Source organism: Canis lupus, chromosome 36 (genome assembly GCF_048164855.1).
Source record: "Canis lupus baileyi chromosome 36, mCanLup2.hap1, whole genome shotgun sequence".
In the NCBI taxonomy this organism is placed as follows: Eukaryota; Metazoa; Chordata; class Mammalia; order Carnivora; family Canidae; genus Canis; species Canis lupus.
In genome coordinates this window covers 8,903,330-8,925,333 of record NC_132873.1, presented here as the reverse complement: position 1 = coordinate 8,925,333, position 22,004 = coordinate 8,903,330, and the positions used below count along the sequence as shown (strand labels likewise).

Genomic DNA, 22,004 nt, shown 5'->3' with positions numbered 1-22,004 from the left:
AATCTCCTAATTTCTGTGATAACTTTCCAGCTCACAGGATAAGGGCTTCCACTTTCTCTGTTGATACCTCTACGGCTATCAGGCAGTCCATACAGCGCTTATTACCATGTATTTGTGCCATTCCTTTTGCAGGCTATACTTCACATTGCATTTTTAGTAATAATAATAAAGATTTTTTTTTTAATTGTGTAATGTCTGCCAAGATCTTCTACTACTTCTACACATTTGCAATTAGGTAGGGTTTAAATGAGGCTATAATAGACCCTCAGTAAGAATCACTGCCTTGTGATAGAATCCTATACCCTGTTCTCTGACCTCTGCATGTTCCAAGAAATCTGGTTCTAATGACATGCAATGTGGCAAAAGGGAGCCTGATGTACATTGTAGTAGGTACCTGCACACAGTGGCTACATTCAGCAACATAGTAGATAGCAATAACTAGATTCCTAAATCTAAAGGTAGTCAGTGTAAAGGTAGCCAATTTCTTGCCTGTCACAAATGGAAAGTCAGATGAAAAAATCATCATCTTCCCTTATTTGGTGAAAATATAAGTTCTTCAGGTTAAAAGGAGAGTGTATATTGCAGAGAATAATATATAGATGACTATATAACATAAAAGTATAGTAACTATAAAACATAAACAAAATGAGAATAAAAAACAAATAGAAAACTACCAATGGTGTCCATCCAGCATGGTCTTTAACATTTGGGTCGCTTCCATTTTGTAAGAGGTACTCAACGGAGGGTACGTCACCCTAGTAGAACAATGAAAAAATAAAAGAAATTAAAAATCATCAAGAAAAGAAAAGAAGATAATTAGGTTTTGGTTTTCTATCTTTTTTTTTTTTAATTCTGTCTCCTCAAAGATAGAATCAAAATCACGTCTTTTATTTAAAGCCTACTGCTCATGAATAATAAGTAATGTATAGATGAACTGTGGTGAGGTACCAAGTCATGAAGTTATATTGTCCATCCCTGACTATCAAGCACAAAATGCCTGAGATTAGCAACCCTTATCAAAAGTCATTTCAAAATACCAAATAAAGGGCACTAGCCAAAAATCAACTGGTGATAATGAAGTATTTAAAGTCATCCCTTCATTTGTGAAAAACATCCTTTTCAAGCATGCATTAAAATGAATTCCAAGTACCGTTAAAGGCAAAATTAATGCTAAGAAGGCTGCTAAGTTAAAGCTGCCAAAAAATTGGGGTGCCTGGGTGACCCAGACTGTTGAGTGTCTGCCTTGGGCTAGAGTCATGATCCCAGGGTCCTCTGGGCTCTCTGCTCAGTGGAGACTTGGCCTCTCCCTCTCTGTCTCTCCCCCAGTTCATGCTCTGCCTCTTTCTCTCTTTCAAATAAATAAAAATTAAAAAAAAAATTACCAAAAATTGCTTTCTTTTTGACAGTTACCCACTTATCCCTTAATACATTAATTTAGTCTATATTTACGTTATTTGCTCTAAGATTTTTTTTTTTTTTTAGGCAAAAGCAATGCTTATTTTCTCCAAATAATTACTGACAGAGCTCACTCTGAAAAAAGGCTGAATAAATAAAAGTTACATATGGCAAAAGTTACCTATGAAAAAGTTGTGTTCAACTGGTTTTGTGAAGAGCTTCTTTAGGGAGAAGGAAACCTCTCCTCTCCCACTCCCAGCCCCAATATTCTGAAAGGAGTTTTTCCCCTATTGGTTTGATTATGTAGGAGTCACTAAGTTTCCCAATACCTGCGTTTATTTGCTTGTTTTGAGGCACCTCTCAAACACAGCAAATCTTAAGATGGTACCTTACTTAGCTTTCTTTAAAAAAAAATAATGCAACACACACACATCTTTATGCTCCTAAAATAACAAAATGACCCAATCAAATCAATTGTCCCCGTTCCAATTTAAAAAAAAAAAATTCCCATAGTTACTTAAGGGTGCAAACTCTATACCTCTAGTACAAGGTAACATTTATTTAGCAACATTTGCTCTATATTCAAGTCAGTTCCAAATAAAACCAGGAACATCTGTCGAGATACAAATTTGAATTTTTTAAAACAATTCCATGAATACTGAGGGCAGATGAACTGCCAGAACCACATACATTTCCAACCTTCAACATGAAAGTATCTAAAATAAACAAACCAAACCACCACTACAAAAAGCCTTCAGAAAGACTCCCTCATTCTAATTCTACATAGTAATCACACAGACATATTCACCTAAAGCAGCCCATAAAATAATATAAACATAACTGAAATGAAGAGTCAGACAGGAACAGTCACAAAGAAACAGTGACAATCTAAAGACGAAAAGCAGACTCTCTTGTAAGGTTGCTAGACGGTGGTATTTTTCTTTCATGTCACCTCGTTAGACTATCAAAGTGTCTTCTGGTAACAAACCATCCCTAGACTTCCCCAAAATACATACCCAATTTGCAAAGTGCTTGTTTTTTTATACCCAATCTAATCTGCTTTCTCCTCCCTCCCTAGTCCTTAAAAGTTTGTCATAATTTCATTGTTGTACTTTATGTAAATTTAATGTCATGCACATAAATAAAATTATGAAAATTAGATAGAGTCCACAGTAACTGAGTAAGCTTGAACCAATATGGAGTTTCTGGGAAATAAATTAATTTCTGCTTCTCATTTCTTTAAATTACATTCTTTACTAACAATATTTTCTGAGTAATAAGCACTCACTTTTAGACTCCCCACAACTTAAAAGATTGAGATTTTCTTAAACCACAGCAAGAAAATAAAAACAGTCTAAGCAAAGTTTTTACCAACGCTTGTATGAAATCTTAAATGGAGTTGATATTTTCAAGTAATACCTAAAAGGCTGAAAATAAAGAGAGCATGTGTACCACAATCAATTTTCTTATTGCTAACCTTTCATTCAAAAAGATTCTTCACACATCCACATGTTTCAGCAGTATAAATTAACTTCCCAAACACACACACACTTTTTCCCTTATTATAAATATTAGCTTTCCTAAAATATAAGAATATTATTTGATAAATATGGCACAAACATTATAATAATGACTTACCCCAAATGGTTAAGTTTTTCCACATAAATGAACTAATCAGCTACCTAAAACCTCTTTTGGCAACTAAATATTGTTAAATTTTTTTTTTTTTTAGTTATCCAGAATGAAGCTCTAAAATAGATTAAACACTTCCCTGGCTTCTCAGACTTGACTGAATAAAATAGTTTCACAGATGATTCTGGTATTAAGGAGGTTCAGTATTATAAAAGTGGTGGGTGACAGAGGGAAAAATGGATACTGAGTCCAAGAGATGTTCTAGAAATTAAAATCTTGAAGATATCATAGATGCTAGTTTGCTTCTGAATCGTCCACTACTTTCTCAGGAAGCTACTATGAAGGACATGTAGTAACAATAACTTTACACACATGACCACCTTAAAATATAATGAATTACAAAGTCAAACCCTAAAGGAGACTCCTCACAAGGGATGTTCTCTCCACCCAGGAGATTCCCATCACCTTTGTTACGTTAAGTACATCATGCTTTGTAAGTTGTCTTCAAAATACGATTCATTATGTCTGCATCAAATGCGTCTCATGACATGCCAAGCTGAGGTCTTTCTTCTATTTCATGATATGTTCAATGCTGTGGCATGAATTACGAGTAATCATTACCATTTTAAGAATCTGTGCTACAAATTTGAGGACGTTTATTCCAGCAACTACGAATCTTCAAGCAAAGGTAACATAATAAGTAACAAATCAAAATTTTCTGTCTAAATAAGTATCAAACTAAACTAAATTTTTAAAAATTACATCAGAAGAATAGTGAGTATTTATCTTAGTTTTTAATTAGGTATAACACTTTCTCATAAAATTTCACATTTATAACATAACATTCTCACTAGCATTTTAACCATAGGTGACCTTCACATCCAAATACAAATAGAAACATGGGCAATAAAGAGAACCAACTGGATCTCAACTTTTGTTCTGGTTAAATGAGAATATGCACAACATCCAAGACATCATATTAATGAATATTCTGCTTGAAATTCCACAGTGTAATAAAACGAAAGTGTAAGTAAGGAATTCAAGAATAATCCTGTGTAGGGTTTGCATTCAAAAAGTGCTTAATGTTCAAAACCTAGATGGCTCATCTGTAAATCCATGATCCTGAGGGAAAAAAGGATTTGAGAACTGAGAATACAAACAATATCTGCCAGTGATACAGTAGCTGTTTACATTCAGGCAGCCTGAATTTAGGTAGTGTGGATATTTAATACGACCCTTCTATTGTCAAGTATGGAGGTTATCAAGATAAATAAGGTAACAGATGCTTTACATTAACCCAGAAGTCCACTTCTAGGAATTTATCCTCAAGATACACCTGCTCAGATATGAAACAAAGATTGCTTACTACAGGACTGTTTATAAAAGCAAAAGAATAGAAACAAAAAGGCATCCACCAGTAAGGGACTAGTTAAATCATGAAAATTCATGGAAAGCAATACCACTATGAAAATATACAGAAAGCTGTGTGCCAATATAAAAGCATTTGCTTATAAATACATAAAGAAATTCACAAGGGACACACAAGTAAGGAAGGTGGTTAGCAAAAAGGGCTTGTCAGTAATAGGGTAGCAAGGGGCAGAAATGGGAGTGAGGTTTTCTACGATAAATACTATTATTCTTATTTTTGAAACATGCAGTTATTACTCAAATTTCAAAATTAAATTTTAAATGAAAAATCTGGATAACCACAATATCTAACTGAGACATGTAATAAAAATCTAAATGAATATAAATGCAAACAAAATAATGTCATCATAGAGAAGAAACTATCTCTGGGAATTCTGAGAAAGATTTACTAAGAAGGTAGGATGTAAACTGGATTCTAAAGGTTAGGTACAAAGAGCTAGGAAGGAAGACAGAAGCATGGAGAGGAAGGAATTTCAGAGTCAGAAAAAAGAACACATGAAAAGTATTGGCAGCATTAATGAACGTACCTGAATAAGTCATAATATTAAATCTCAGTGTGACAGGAGAATGGGGTTCAGCTCATGACCGAGTAGAAAATTTGCTCATTTATTCATCAAATTCATCTGTTATGTTCCAGGCAATGTTCTACATCCTGAAGACATGACAGTGAACAAACAGAATTCTTGCTCTCATTCTAAAGAGAGGCAAGAAACCAAGAGATCTACACTCATAATGTCAGGAAATAAAGGAAGAAAAACAAAACAAGCAGGGCTGCTAGTTCAGGTAAGCTAGGAAGTCCCTCTGAAGAAGTGGCATCTGAGCAGAAGCCTCAAGGGAAAGGATCACATCAGGCTGTGTAGACCATGAGAAGCACTATGGCTTTTACTTTAAGTGGGCCAGGAAGTTACTGGTAGGGGAGCAGAGAATGACAAATTCTAACTTAGGTCAGATTATTCTGGCTGCCATGTAGAGAACTGATTGCAGGAAGTGTGTAGAAAAGCAGGGTGAGAACTTAGGAAGCTACCTCAGTGGTTGTTAGAATACTCACCCTGTCCCCCAAAATGTCTGTGCCCTAATCCCCAGAACTTGTGACTATGTTATGACAAAAGGGATTTTGTAATGTGCTATGGTTTCTACTACACTTTAGGGTACTGAGCTTCGATGGGGAGATTATCCTGCATTGACCAGGTGGCCCCAGTCTAATCATGGGAGTCTTTAAAAGCATCTGCTGCTGCAAGTTTAAAGACAGAGGAAAGGGGCCATCAACTAAAGAACATGAGAATGGGAGCGCCTGGCTGGCTGGCACAGTCAGTGGAGCATCCAACTCTTGATCTCAGGGTTGTGAGTCTGGGCCCATGCTGGGTGTAGAGATTACTTAAAAATAAAATCTTTAAAAAAACAAATATGAAAATGGCCCTCAGTGGAAGGTCAGCCAGAAAACAGGATCTCAGTCCTCCAACCACAAGGAACTATCCAGTTCTGTGCAACATCCCAGATAAGCAAGGAAACGGGTTATCTCTTAGAGCCTAAGAGCTGTAACACAGCTGACAAACTGATTTTAGTTCAGTGAGACCCATACTGGCCTTCTAACCTATAGAACTGTAAAAAATAATAGTAATAATAATTTGTCTTAAGTCACTACATTTATGGTGCCAGCAAAAGGAAACACATAGGGTCAGGGCAAGAAAAGGTAAGGAACTTCCACCTGGATAGTAGCTATGGAAAGGTTATGGCCAAGAAAGACACCATGGGCTAGGTGTGCAGCAATATATTAAAGAATTTTGTTAATACCATTACCAAGATCGGAGATCATTCTGTAAAGCTGTAACTGCAGTAAGAGAAGCTGAAGAGAAGTAGCCCAATGTAACTGCTGGGTGGGGGTGGAATCTCTACCCTCAGAGCCCACACACCAAGCATGTATGGTGCAACCATGCACTCTCAAAAGCCGATTGGACAATGGAAATGGCAAGTCTACCAAGTCACTTCGGGGAAAAACAAGCACAACAAAAATCTACCTTTGATGACAGAAAACCTGGTACTTCCCCTTATTTGGTGGGGCTGCCTGACTGGTCATCAGATCTACATTCCATTCAGCCACAGCAACTCTTTCTCTCTCTTTCCCTGCTCCCTGTTCCATTTTTAGTATTTTAACTTCAGAGCCACCTCAAATCTTTTTCTAAACTGGGTGGGCACAAAACATAAATTAAGATAGCAGAATCACAATATTTGGTTTTCTAGTACACACAGATTATTCACTGTTGACCGCAAATGAGAATATTAGGGCAGAAAACAAAACGAATACTATTCATAAAAAGATAGATCTCCTGATAAATCTACTGTTTTTGTTTTCTCAAGTATTAGTTCTACTAAAATCAACCTGGGTGAAGGGTTTACATTCAACTCATAACAAATTTTTAAAAGAGTGCATTTTTGTTAAATAGTGATTTAAAAGAACTACAGAAATCAATTAGCTTTTCTTAAATGTACTATGTATCAGAATCTGCCAACTAATGACAATAACAGTATTGAGTAAGTTGAAGAGAGTCAATAACAGTATTGAGTAAGTTGAAGAGAGTCAAATGGGCTTTAATACTGACAAGACTCTTCCTAGGTAAACTAACAATCTGACAAAACTTGTATGAAGCAATTTTCAATGGAGAAAATTCACAGGGGAGTATACTGTTTTCCTGGTCTTAAGATTGTGTCTTTTTTCCCCCACTGACGAGGTCAAGGGTTGGCAAACGATGGCCCACAGGCCAGGTGCATGATGTGATATGTCAAATTTTATTGATTTACATAACTGTCAATGGCTGCTTTTGAGCTACAAGCAGACATGAATAGTTGTAGAGACAATATGGCCTGCGAAGCTGAAAATATTTGCTCCTTTAAAAGTTTGTCAAAAAAAAAAAATAAAAGTTTGTCAAACCATGGCCTAGCTCTTAGAATCTTTATTAGTAAAGATAAATTATTATTATGGTTAAAAGAAAAATTCTCTACCAATGTAAACAAAGGCTTGCCTGGTGGTCTGAAAGTAATTACCAGAAAGGAAAGTGTAGAAACTACAGTGGTCCTCATTCCCATGTATTAGTCAGAAAAACAAACAAAAAAATTATTATTATGCTAGCTACTTAAGTTTAATGAAACATTTATAACATTATAAAGTTAGATTATGTGCATGTATATTAAAAATATAACAAATAGGACAGGGATCCCTGGGTGGCGCAGCGGTCTGGCGCCTGCCTTTGGCCCAGGGCGTGATCCTGGAGACCCGGGATCGAATCCCACATCGGGCTCCTGGTGCGTGGAGCCTGCTTCTCCCTCTGCCTGTGTCTCTGCCTCTCTCTCTTTCTCTCTGTGTGACTATCATAAATAAATAAAAATTAAAAAAAAAAAAAACAAATAGGACAAAAAATAAAAAAAACAAATAGGACAAAAAAATATAGTCTGCTTTTTTTAAACCAATGCTTTGCAAAAAATAAACTAAAATATAACCAGGACAAACGCTGAACATTCAAGTTGTTCAAAGGATGTGTATGTAGAAACTAGCATGTCATCATGTTGCAGTTTCCCTCCTCCCTGAAATCAGATATAGAGTATTCTACATTCATCATTTAGTGGAAGACAAAACAACAAAATAAAAATAAAACCCTAACAGTTGGGGAAACTCATTTTTGTGCTTTTCCCTTTCTCCATACAAAAATACAGGAATGCCTGGACTCAATGTCTACTCCCTGTTCTTCCCAAGTATTTCATGTTGCTCACCAAGCCCTGTGTCTGAGGGCCTCCATCTGAGGGCCTCCAATGGCTCCCAGATCTCCCAAAGTTCTCCATTCACGTAAAAGACCATAAGAGCTATCCTAATTTCATCCTAAGCATGCCTAGATTTTATTTTGATAACACTCACATGAAATCAGAGTCTTTAAAGCTGTGACGCTAAGTGCTCCCTATATGTGCAGTTCTTGAGTCAATTGCAAAGATTAACCCTTGCAAGTACAACTCATGCTTGACAAATAGGCTAGGTTCCAAAAAACTTACACTGCCACACCCCCAGTGTTGAGCAGTAAACAAAGAGGTAACTTTAATCACAGCTAGTAAAAGAAATGGCTGGCCTTAGGATACAGACAAGCTCCTTCATGGTCTGTCATGGGAGCCATTTCTGATAATCACATTTCCACATCATTGGAAAGATGTACAGACCACATCTTTCAACCCTGCAAATTCTGGCAGTGCCCACTACAAGTGACCAATATACAGAAGCCTGTCCCCTCCCACACTGTCCCTAGCTCTTTGGGCAGGTAAAGACATACTGCCTGCAGTAACCTGGCAATTGTCTGTATCCATAAAGCATGAGAAAGTGGTAAAAACTGAACAAAACTCTCATGGAACAAACTAAAGCCCCTGGCAAAGTAGAAGCTGGAATGTTGAAATATTGGTTTTCTCCTGCAAGATCATGCTCCTCGGGCCCAGAGGCCACGGCTCTAACTGAGGTGGGGAGGCAGTCCCTATGAATTTTCTTCTCTAGTTCACAGGAACTATGACATGGGGTATGCTAATTATCCCAGCCATCTTATGTCATTGTTCATAAGCCCCACAGAAACTGTTTTATATATAGTTGGTCTCATTCCAAAATTGTGTTTCAGAGTAAGCATCCTACCTTAATTGAAGCAATATGGAGCAGAGTCTCTCCTCTATGATTTCTCTTCACAGCCGTAAGGCTATTGGGTGACAGCTTTGTTGCTGAGGGGCTAGACATCATCCGTCTGTAACGTGGGCTATTCAGGGCAGAAGGCGGTGTACCTGGTGAAAGGGTCATGGACTCAACTGATAGATTACTGTTTTTCCTCCTTAATGTGTCACCAATTTTAAGTTTGCTTGAAGGTGGTGAAGAGCAGCCAGGCAATGGCTTGCTTTCTGAAAGCACTATGTGCTGGCTACTGGTGCCAGGAATGCTGCTTCTGCATCTCTTAGAAATGGGACTGGACCGGCTGCTGCGCCGCCCACGCCGCCCACTGTGACCTGATGGCAAGGACTGCTTAGGTGGAAGAGGATTCTCACAGAGATTCTTCTGGGGAGTCAATTCTTCATTCCTGCTCTCCAATTCTGGAGACTCTATTTGCTCAGCTAATGGTAAAGAGACTTCAGCTAAGCTGCTAAAACACTGTGATTCTGTTACAGAGCCACTTGCAAGTAAGTCTATTTCACCATTTGCCTGAGGACTAGGGTTAACAGACGGCTGGCTACAGAAAGACACCAGCTTCTCCTTAAATTCCTCTTTGGAGTCAAGTTCATCATCTTCTTTTTCTGCTTCTAAATTCCATTTTTGGTTGATTTCGGTTAAAGTTTTCTTTTTTTGTTTTTTTCTAGATCTTGTACGAGCCTTTTTAGCCCTCTCTGAAACACTTGTTGGAGGACTTGTAGAAACAAATTCGTACATTGAAGCCTGCCGAGCGTTCTCATCACTTATGACTTGAGGGTGGGTTTGCACTGAAACTTTACTCACAACATATCTGACCTTCTTACTTCGAGGACTGAACCACATTTTTATTGAATTCTTCTTATTTTCTGCATCATTAAATAAATTTTCCCTAGATGTGTCTTCTTTCAAATCTGACAGAAAAAAGGAAAAGAAATCTGTTACATGAACTTAATCTCCCCCATCTTGAGCTCTCAAAGAATTGTGCTTGTAGTTCTCCTAAGTTGTATCACATTTCATTTCTGTACCTCTTTTTCCTCTTCTGGACTATGATCTCCTTGAGAGCAGATATTTACTTACTGAACAAATACTTATAGAATCCTACTTTAATTCCAGACAACATTCTACAGACTGGAGATACAACAGAGAACAAAAAATGGAACTTAATTTCCACTGGAGATGGACAGAATATTCAAATAAATAAGTAGAACACAGAGCATCCTGACAATAATAAGAGCCATGGAGAAAGATATATTAGATCGACCAATCAATGGATAGACAGACAGGCAAATATGGGATTTAATAAGCAGTAGTCAAAAAAGTAAGACTTGTTACACAATGCCTAATTTTTAAAAAAGATTTCTGAAAAACAATCAATACACTACAATAATCAATAATTAGGGGATCCCTGGGGCAGCCTGGGTGGCTCAGCGGTTTAGCGCCGCCTTCAGCCCAGGGTGTGATCCTGGAGACCCAGGATCGAGTCCCACGTTGGGCTCCCTGCATGGAGCCTGCTTCTCCCTCTGCCAGTGTCTTTACCTCTCTTTCTGTCTGTGTCTCTTATGAATGGATAAATAAAATCTTAAAAAAAAAAAAAATTAGGGGATCCCTAGGTAGCTCAGCGGTTTAGCACCTGCCTTTGGCCCAGGGCGTGATCCTGGAGTCCCAGGATCGAGCGAGTCCCACATCGGGCTCCCTGCATGGAGCCTGCTTCTCCCTCTGCCTGGGTCTCTGCCCCTCTCTTTCTCTCTCTCATGAATAAATAAATCTTTAAAAAAAAATTCACCTCAACAATTCACTGCATGGCCAAATTGAAGGAAAACCATATGATTTTGTCAACAGACACAGGAAGCAAAATGACAAAATCCAATATCCATTTATGATTTTTAATTTTTTTAAGATTTTATTTATTTATTCATGAGAGACACACGGGGGGGGGGAGAGAGAGAGAGAGAGAGAGAGAGAGAGAGAGAGGCAGAGACACAGGCAGAGGGAGAAGCAGGCTTCACGCAGGGGGCCCGATGTGGGACTCGATCCCGGGTCTCCAGCATCAGGCCCTGAGCCCAAGGCAGGCACCAAACCACTGAGCCACCCAGGGATCCCCTCCATTTATGATTTTAAAAAGGAATCAGCAAATTAGGGATAGAAAGTAACTTCTCCAACCTGATGAAGTCATCTACAAAAATACACACAGCTAATATCCTCCTTAATGGTGAAAGACTCCAACTGCCATTTTATTCCTCCTATTAGGGACAAGGCAAAAATGTCTGTTCTCACCACTCTGATTCAGCATCATACTGAAAGGTTTAGATAGCACAGCAAGGTAAGATATAAAAGGCACACAGATTATACAAGAAGATATAAAACTGTATCTATTTACAATTGACTTAAATCACTATATAGAATATGCCAAAGAATGTTTTTTTTTTTAAATTGATGAAACTAACAACTTTAACTTACCAAGACCGTAGAAAACGAGGTCAACATACCAAGTCAACTCCAACTATATTTCTTTTTTTTTTTTTAATTTTTTTTTAAATTTATTTATGATAGTCACACACAGAGAGAGAGAGAGGGAGGCAGAGACACAGGCAGAGGGAGAAGCAGGCTCCATGCACCGGGAGCCCGACGTGGGATTCGATCCCGGGTCTCCAGGATCGCGCCCTGGGCCAAAGGCAGACGCCAAACCGCTGCGCCACCCAGGGATCCCTCCAACTATACTTCTATGTAATAACAATGAACAAATGTACAAAGAAGTTTTTTAAAATTTGGTAAATTCTAATAGTATAAAAAATACTTAAGGTAAATCTAGCGAAGTATGTACAAGATCTGAAAATTATAAAATACTTATGAAAGAAATCCGTACAAATGGAAAAACATACCACGTTCATGAATAGGAAGACTCAAAAACTGTTAAGATGTCAATTCTTCCCAGTAGGTCTACAGACTATAATATAATCCAATGGAAATTCCAGGCTTTTTTGTAAAGATAGACAAGTGGATCCTAAAATTTACATGAGAAAGCAAAGGAACTAATATAGAAAGGCAAAAGGCCTAGAATGGCCAAATCAACACTGAAGAACAAAATTGGAGGACTCATACTACCTGACTTCAATTTACTTCAGACAAAATGAATGTAGGGATTAAAGATCATAGTCAGAACTCTTTAGGTGCCACGTAATATAACCTCAAGCTACGTACGACAGAAACTAATGCAAGTGAATGAACTACAGAAGTCAGACACAAAAGAATACATAGTAACAGCCAAAACTAATCTGATGTGTTAAGTCAAAATAGTGATTATCCAGTAATTCTGGAGAACAGAGTTAGTGACTGAAAAGGGGCAACAAGTGGAGCTTCTAGAATAGAATACTTCTATTCTTCTGGGTGAGTTCATTTGTGAAAAGTCATCAAGCTATATAATTATAATGTGTATACTATAAGAATTTTCTTAACTTTTTATTAATAGTCAGATTTTAAAGACGAAGATTCAGTAGAGTTTAAAAAAGAAAAGAATCACTGTCACTAAGTAGATCAGGTGCCACAGTCTGTGGGTGAGTACTCTGGTACAAACATCTTGCTTCGTTAGCTAAGGTCATTAAGGAAGGTCTCCCTGGGAAGTTCACTTTTGATTTGAGACCTCGTGACAAATGACAAAATGGAAGCAGCCACGTAAGTATGTAGGAAAGTGGAGCCCAAGAAGGAAGAGCAGGTGCCAAGTTCCTACACTGGAAATGAGTTTAGCACATTCAATGGATTGAAAGCCACGATGGCTGGAGCTTGGAGAAGGAGCAGAAAATTAAGCAGACAGGGACGCAGAAGTATTCTATGGAGCAGAGCACTCTTGAGCTCAGCTTCAAGTTTAACTGCTGGTATTCCTCATTCCATCAATCTCTGAAGTGGGAGGGCTTGGGGCTTCTTCATCTGCAATCAGTCCCTTGGTAACCTTATATCTATCTACCTACCTACCTATCTTTCCATCCACTAGCAACCTCAAACGTGTATGTACAGCCCAGACCTCTTCCATGAACTCCAGACTAATGTTTGACTGCCTACTAAACAGCTCTTATAAGCAAGTCTACTTATAATAAGTATCTCACATTGAACATGACTAAAACTGAACTCCTGATCCAAATCCTCCCAAACCTGTTCCTCCTACAGTTGCCCCCATCTCAGTAAATGAAACATCATCAATCCAGTAGCTCAGAACAAACACTTTAGAATCAAACCTGCCTCTATCTCTTTCGTATCCTATATGCAAAATACAAGTTCTATAATTCCTGCAAAATACATATAAAATCTGACCACTTCCTACTGCCTCCATTCCTGCCAGTATGGTATAAAACACCATTTTGCACTAGATTATAATAATAACCTCCTAAATCATCTCCCTGATTATGTACTTGCTTCCTCCCCCATGAGTGTATGTATGTATTCTCAACACAGCAGTCAGTGATCCTTTTATAATTGGTCAAACTATATCACTAACACCCTTCAGACTTCCATTCTGACTCTGAATCTTCATAAGCCATCTAACAGGTGAGGAACAGCCTGATCTTCCATTACCTTCCTCATCTCCTCTCCTGTTCTCTCCTTACTCTCTTCCAGCCACTGGGTCTCCTTGGTGTTGTTCCTCAAACCAATAAAATGTTTTATAAAAGTCAGAAGGCAGGCCTACATCTGTGTTTTATAAAATCAGTCCTAACTGGAGAGAAAACAGATTCGAAGAAGGCAATGCTTATGAGGTCAAAGTAGAAGTACAAGTAGAAGGTAACAGACTGGGGAGGTGGTGAAAGGGGAAAAAATAAAAAGAGAACTCTTTGAAAAGTATTTAGGAGATAAAATTTACAGAATTTGGTGAACTGAATACAAGAAGGCAGCAACAAGGATGATTCACATGTTTGTGGCTTACACCACTGAAGGCACCTAGAAACACGGATGTGGGAGGACACAAGCTGCCAGGGATCCTCCGTATCCTGCAGGAAGGCAAGGCCCTGGCTGCTCTCTACCCAGACCATTTCTGAGGACTGGGTTCACGGCAATCGTCTCTGAGGGATGTGGTAGGGTCTCCTTGTGGGGAAAAAAAAAAGCAGGCCTATTTCTGCTTACTATGAAAAGTCTATTCCCCAAGCTTAGGGTTCATTTCCTATATTGCAACCCACTGTGTGTGGGGGAATCCATGATGAGGCCTTTGCCAGTTATGCTCAAAGATGCAAAACTGCTAAATACAACATAAGCCTATCAAATCCAAAATTTCAAAGGCAATATGGTAAAATATTTGCAAATTTTAAATGTATACACCCTCTCACAAAGCAATTTCACCTCTAGTCATCTTTCTTACCAAATATAGAAAAATCCATGCAGGTACCTGCAAACATTAATGTATAAGAATGTTAACTGCAGCAGTATTTGCAATAGCATAAATTAAGGAAAAAAGAAAATCAGTGTTCAGCGATCAGCCAACTTTGAAAGATTTGGACTACAAAATCTTATGTGGTCACTACATACATCAATGGACATGCAAAGATCTTCAAGTCACTTGTAAGTGTAGCACAATCCCATTTATGTCCTAAAAGTTCTATTGCATTTACATCCAAATATTTTCAAAAATTCACAAAAGATAAAGTAGAAAACAGTGCCTCTGTAAAAGAAAGGGATTTTCTACTTTTCAGCTGAGAGAAAGGATAGAGGAGGACTTTCACGCTTTATACAATTTTATATAGCTTAATTGGTTGTAGAAAAGAATGCTTTCTTATATTTCTTATACAAATTAAACAAACAGAGAACCAAATTTAAGGTTATAAGCCTAGTTGCTGAAAGACCTGGCATTTGAACTCATACCTGACTTTACTAAATAAAACGACAACTTTTCACCAAGTACACACTTTATGCAATACTGTAATTTAAGAAAACATATATGGTCTTCATCTGTTGTTCCTAGTACATAAGTTCAAAAACCCTTGTGATTTAGATTTTTAAAAAATTGATCTAAATGAGAAAACTAAAAAAAAAAAAAAAAAAAAGGCATAGGGGCATCTTTTGTTATAAATATTTAGTCATGTTTCCAGTTCCAAAAACAGTTCCAGAGTTATAAAGAGGAAATGGACATCTCCTGTTATTCATCACTTCTCTCAACCACACCTGAACATGTTAATGCGGTGACTTTGGAGTCCCTCTAAGAATGGGGGCCGGTTGCCAGGGGAACCAATCAAGATTAGAGTTAGAACTCACAGTCTCACCCCTAAACTTCAAGAGGGGAGAGGAGCTACACATTGCATCAATCCCCAATGGCCAAAGACTTAGTTGTGTCGATGTAATGAAGCCTTTAAAAGAATAACCTAAAAGGAAGGGTTTGGAGAGCTTCCAAACTGGTAAACACATGGAGGTCTTGGGGGAGTGGCACACCCAGAGAGGGCATACAAGCTTCACACCTCTTCCCACGCTCCTTGGCCTATGTGAATCTCTTCTCTCTGGCTATTCGTGAGTTATATCCATTTATAATGAACAGTCATCTAGTAAGTAAAACATTTTCCTGAGTTCTGTGAGTCACTTTAGCAAATTAACAGAATCCAAGGAGGCCATGGGAACCTCTAATGTTCATAGCCAGTCAGGCTCTGAAGGCCAGTTGGTTGGGGCAGACTTGTAGGACTAAGCTCTTAGCCTGTGGCTCTGATGTTATCTGCAGGCAGACAGTGTCAGAAAGAATTGAGTGAAAGAAACTGTAGGATGCCCACCCAGTGTCACAGAATGGCTTAATGTGTGGAAAACCTACACATCTGGTATCAGAGTGAAATAGAGAAAAACACACAGGCAAATGAGTTTTTTTTCATACTATATATATATATAGATAGATAATTCTAGTATTGAAAATAGTATTATGGTATTATATATATTATAGTATTACAGTATATATATATACACTGTACTACAGTATATATATACTATATATTATCTATGTATAATGTATTTTTTTAGACCTATCAATCTTGCTCATTAACAGATGCTTAAGAACTATTCAGTGGGTAAGACATATAGTGATCTACTTTCCGACTCTGTCATGATCCCTCTTCAAGTTGTCTTATTTTGTTTTTTGCCTTTAAGCCCACTCGTTTTTCCTTAAAAAGCATTCCCTCAAAAATCTTTCCTTTCATCCTACGCAGACAGGTAAAGGCAACCGAGGTCAGTCCGGCACAGGGGTGAGCACCCTCAATGGTGCTCAAAAACATACGGATAAATAAATTATTTGATACCTGCCCTTAAATCTTCACAAGTATTTATACAAGAGGTTAGAATCTAAGGGCTAGAAGATAACTTGAGAGCCACACATCCAATTCTCTCATGTAAAGACGAGGAATTAAAGTTAAAAAGAAAGGCAAAGGAGGGAGGTCGCCCAGTGCAGCACTCTTCTCCACTGAGAACAGGATTACCGAGAGGCTGCTTCCGGTAAAAGAACCCAGGAAAGGCAGGGAAAATGGAAAATCATCACCACCACCTGACAGGTTTCAGTGCCTCACAAATCAGTTCGTACTGCCTGATACTCATTCTCCAAATTAACAGAGACGTAATCTCCTAAGACCAACCAGAGTACTTGGACTATGTTTGATTTGTCCTATTTTTATTTTTTTTTTTGATTTGTCCTATTTTTAAAAAGAAGAAAGGAAAGCTCTCTGATTACGTGTTTCTCCTCAGAAGTCACTCTTCAGGGATCCCTGGGTGGCGCAGCGGTTTGGCGCCTGCCTTTGGCCCAGGGCGCGATCCTGGAGACCCGGGATCGAATCCCACGTCGGGCTCCCGGTGCATGGAGCCTGTTTCTCCCTCTGCCTATGTCTCTGCCTCTCTCTCTCTCTCTCTCTCTCTCTCTCTCTATGTGACTATCATAAATAAATTAAAAAAATACAATAAAATATAAAAAAAAAAAAAAAAAGAAGTCACTCTTCATTCAAGATGAGAACTCTTCATAAGCCTTCTCTTACATTACAGAATCTAAAGCAAAGTTTTAACAAACTTAGTTCTAAAACTAAGTTACTTTAAGAAGAAAACCAATGGCATCTTACTTCTAAGAACCGGTAACATCTGCTGTGTAGGAAATAAATGTCTGATGCTACTAAGGTGTTATACAAAATTGCCAAGTGCGCCTATTCCTGAAAAGCTTTAATACTTAAGAGAGAAAACATAATTTTAGTTTCATTTTTCTTATTTGTTTCTGAGAATACATTTCTTCTCAACATTCTCCTGTCTTAAAATACAAGCAAGGGAAAAGGAAATTATTAAATAATATTTTTGAATTCCTTTTAGGTATTTTTATTCACACAGAACACTATTATTTTATCCATTTAAAATTATTGATACACCAGAGGATTAGTAAACTAAAAATCTCTCAAATCTCTTAAGTTCAAAATTGATTCTTCTATTCCTTTCACCTCATATTTCTGGAGTATAAAACTCCTTTATAAATAGATCTGCCAAGATAGCACTTTAAACAGGTAAGAAAAAATGAAAAACAGTGGATTATAAAAAACAAATAATTCATATTTAACCATGTAGAAATTTCACAGACCCTCTCTCTGCCTAGCAAAGAAATTCAGTCCAACTCCATTCTACTCCAAAGAAGCCATCCCTTCCTCCTCATGCAAATGGAAGCATCCCAACTATGGAGACAGTAAGACAACAAACCCAGCTGGAAGCAGGAGGGTGTATCTGAATAACATCAGACTCTCTGGCACCCTTCTTACATCCCAGCTGAATATCAGTTGATCCACAAAGTGTTATTTTGGTCAGGATCTTGGAAATAAAAACAATCAGAATGAGGTATCCACTCAACACAGAGACTGTACGTCTAATTTCTAACAAGGTCTTTTCTGCAGTAATAGGCAGATTTCAAAAAAACAAGTCATTTGTGATATAATCTCAAGTCTAGAGGAAAGGTCAACATGAAATGTTATCAAGGATTGCTTTTTTAAGACTCAGGATTACAAAGACTGAAAGGTTAATCCTCTGGTAGTCTGTAAAACTTGTATTTGATGTGCTAAAATTTATTTTAAAGATAGGGGATGACACTTTCAATTAAAAATAAGTCAAATGCTAAAGTCCTTAATACTTACAAAATTTACAAAATGTGGAATTAGGCACTTAAGGGAAAATTAAGGCTGGTAAGTAGTAGCAACACACTCAACTGACAAAAAAAAAATCTACATCTAAGATTTAAGACAACAATTTCATACTCAGGTGTACCTATCCCTTAATTTATAAAGAAGTAAATGAAAAGAGTCTATGTGCATGTAATTTATATGTACACAATAATTTAATAATCATCCAGTAACAATACATACACTCAGGAAGATTTCATGTTGATCTTTCCTCCAGACTTGAAATTTTATCACAAATGACTTGCTTTTGAAATTATACATCTTGTCCTAACTAAGCAAGGACCACAATAGCAAACGTGATTGTAAATCCTGGATTTTATACAGCATATCTAAGTTAAGACTGTAAAAAGCAAAACCACCAAATCCACCCTGCTGGAACGTAAATCATATTACTAACAGCAACAACAATTTTTATGAGTGAATGCTTCTAAGCACGATAAATTGTCATATTCATTTCATGAAGAAAAATACTGGTCCCTTCCTCTACATAGTACATTTCTTAATGATGACGTTTTTAAAAATTCTATTCTCTGAATATAAATATTTCTGAGAAAACCACAAAATATCGAGGAACAGAGATGCACACGTTGGTAAGGAGCAGCTTAGGCAAGTTTTTTCTTAAAATTTAATGATAAACTATAGAAAAAGGAGGCAATTAGAAAATGTGATTTAGCTATCATTAATCTACATCAAAGGATTATAATGATGTACATTGTGTGCCTTTCAAATTATTCTCTATTAGAGGTTTCACAACAGAAGTTGAGAAATCTCTTTGACAAACTAGTCCCTTATTAAAAATCAAAGGAAAGTACTTTGCTACCATCTGTGCAACATTAACGCCTTCACTAAAGAATGATTATTTTGGAAGTTAAGAAGTATTCAGTTCCATTTAAAAAAAACAACAGCAACACAGCTATTCAAATGTTCATCTTCATCTATTATAAAAAAGTCATAACATATATGAAACACTATGTAATTCACTCCAGAAAGACAAGCATCTATCTCTCCGGAAGCCATTTCTGGAGAGAAAAGGAAATTGTGATCCACTGAAAGCATAATCAAAGTGCCTTTTTTTGTGTGTGTGTGTGTGGCATCACCAACACCAACAAATGCTTCACAGAGCCTGACCAGCACCTGCAAGGTCTGATTTAATATGATGGGAAGCAATATAAAAGACAAACTCTTAAATTTAACTCTATTAGTAGAAAGCAGATTATGTTATAAAGAATAAGGTAAAATTAATCCATAAATGGTTGTCAGAAAAATTTGTGACACACCATCTTTTCTCTTTAAAGTACACTGAACCGAGGAAAATCTGTTCGAGTATTTAGAAGCTCATTTTAAAAAGTATTACTATAAATCAGGCTTCTTTATCTCCAGCATATCATATACCATGTCCATGATTTGACAAGTTCTTCCTAATTACCCACCTTAATTATGGTAATTATATATTTTATAGTAAATGAAAGTAACAAGGTTCCATTTGAAAGATAAATCGTGAACTACAGGGTTTAAAAAAAAATACAGATGTAGGAGATATCCAACCATCCTGCTTAATTCATCATCCTCAACACTCATTTAACAGAACCATATAATTTTCAAGCTAGACCTTATGGATCACTTAATTTAATACCCTTATTTTATGAGATCCATTTCCAATTTCTTCATTATAAAGAAGATAAACCATTATTTGTCCCCAACTGTTTGCTCCCTCTACCTGTTCATCTAGTACATCTTATACAGCATGAGTTTTGGAAGTACTTCTACAAATGCTACATAAGACATTTAATGCACTATAAAGAAAGAGAAATATCCTCAAACTCAAATACCCTCTGAGACTAGTTTATTTTGGAAACCTCAGGAGGAAAAGGTGATGACAATGCAACTGCTAAGTAGAAAAGGCTCAGCACCATGTAATTTATAGATCTGGACAGAGATTTTTATTTCAATACGCTTATACTCGAGATTTATCATTTTCTATAAAGGAAGCAAAGGAGGATGATAATCCGTTATAAAATGAATTGCTGAAACCAAAACCGAAGAATCTGTTTTAACACTGTTTAAGTCTTTGGGATATGAATTAATAATAGCACTCGCAATTTGTCTCCAATTCAATTCAACAAATATAATGAACACCTATACTCCTGACAGCACTGAGCTAAATGATAAAACAGTAAACAAGAAAACTTACAGCATGACCTCCTTGCATAACCTAAGGCCTCAATTTCCTCACCCACAGAATAAGGAATTCAAGATGACCTTCCTGCTCCTAATATTCTGATTGTATGTTATCCAAACTGAAATTTCAACTCCTCTTAAAATAAGTAATGTTGAAGCCAGCACTGCTCAGTCTGGTCAGGACAAAAGTAGTTATTACTTACTATAATAAGGAAAATGAACACAAAATGGCTTTCAAAAAATTAATCACCAGAATTCTCTCCCCAAACTCCACATCTACTTTTTGATGAGATTCTGAAAGGCCTCAGACCCCACACAAAAACTGTTCTAAACTCAATGATTTTCCTAAATATCTTTAGTAATAATAAAATGTGGAGGCACTTCATAGAGTCCACAAATATGAAAACCATACTAAAGACTCAAACACCATCAACCACAGTAAAATTTCAGAAGTACGCTAGCTTATTCTTCTCAGCACCCTAAAGAACCATACCAATACCACCATTATGCCATAGTTCACTACCCATCAAGAGTTACCCTATTCCCTTTTTATCAACATTAAAAACGTCACATTAAAAAAAAATAGTCACGTTCCTGTCCCAGGTTTTCTTTTTGTTTTGTTTTTTTAATTTTTATTTATTTATGATAGTCACACAGAGAGAGAGGCGCAGAGACACAGGCAGAGGGAGAAGCAGGCTCCATGCACCGGGAGCCCGATGTGGGATTCGATCCCGGGTCTCCAGGATCACGCCCTGGGCCAAAGGCAGGCGCCAAACCGCTGCGCCACCCAGGGATCCCCCGTCCCAGGTTTAATTGTTTCCCTCACAAATTCATATATCCAAGTCCTACTCCCAGTACCTCAGGAGATGACCTTACTTTTGTAAAAAGTCATTATAAATATAATTAGTAGGGATCCCTGGGTGGCGCAGAGGTTTGGCGCCTGCCTTTGGCCCAGGGCGCGATCCTGGAGACCCGGGATGGAATCCCACATTGGGCTCCCTGCATGGAGCCTGCTTCTCCCTCTGCCTATGTCTCTGACTCTCTCTCTCTCTGTGTGTGTGATTATCATAAATAGAAATAAAAATTAAAAAAATAAATAAATAAATATAATTAGTAAAAATGAGTAGAGTGGGTCTCTGTAATGCAATACATCTTACATCCTTATAAAAAGGGGAAATCTGGGACACGTGGGTGGCTCAGTGGTTGAGTGTCTGGTCTGCCTTTGGCTCAAGGGCGAGATCCTGATGAAGACCCGGGATGAATGAGTCCCACATCAGGCTCCCTGCGGGGAGCCTGCTTCTCCCTCTGCCTGTCTTTGCCACTCTTGGTCTCTCATGAATAAATAAAATCTTTTAAAAAGAGGGGGGGGGGGGGCGGGGATCTGACATAAGCACTCAGACAGGGAGAACACCACGTGAACACAAAGACAAACCAAGCAGAGAGGCCCTTCCTTCACAGACATCTTTCCCTCACAGTCCTTGAAAGCACCAACCATACCAACTCCTCAATTTAAAACTCCTAAACTCCCAAAC

At 37.6% G+C, this 22,004-nt stretch overlaps 1 protein-coding gene across 8 annotated transcripts in view; it reads right to left on the bottom strand.

The window, feature by feature from the left end:
• The window catches only part of BARD1 (BRCA1 associated RING domain 1), a 78,808-nt gene that overhangs the window by 38,509 nt on the left and 18,295 nt on the right, over positions 1–22,004 (bottom strand). For 5 of the 8 annotated variants that reach the window (XM_072813472.1, XM_072813468.1, XM_072813473.1 and 2 more), the window contains 2 exons: positions 9,110–10,062; positions 675–755 (listed from right to left, as the gene is read on the bottom strand). In XM_072813472.1, coding sequence (XP_072669573.1) covers positions 675–755; positions 9,110–10,062 — 1,034 coding nt within the window. Of the gene's footprint in view, positions 1–674; positions 756–9,109; positions 10,063–12,030; positions 12,448–14,989; positions 15,100–15,289; positions 15,309–22,004 lie in introns of those variants that run through there. The other 3 variants (XM_072813476.1, XM_072813475.1, XM_072813474.1) reach the window with 3 other exon arrangements.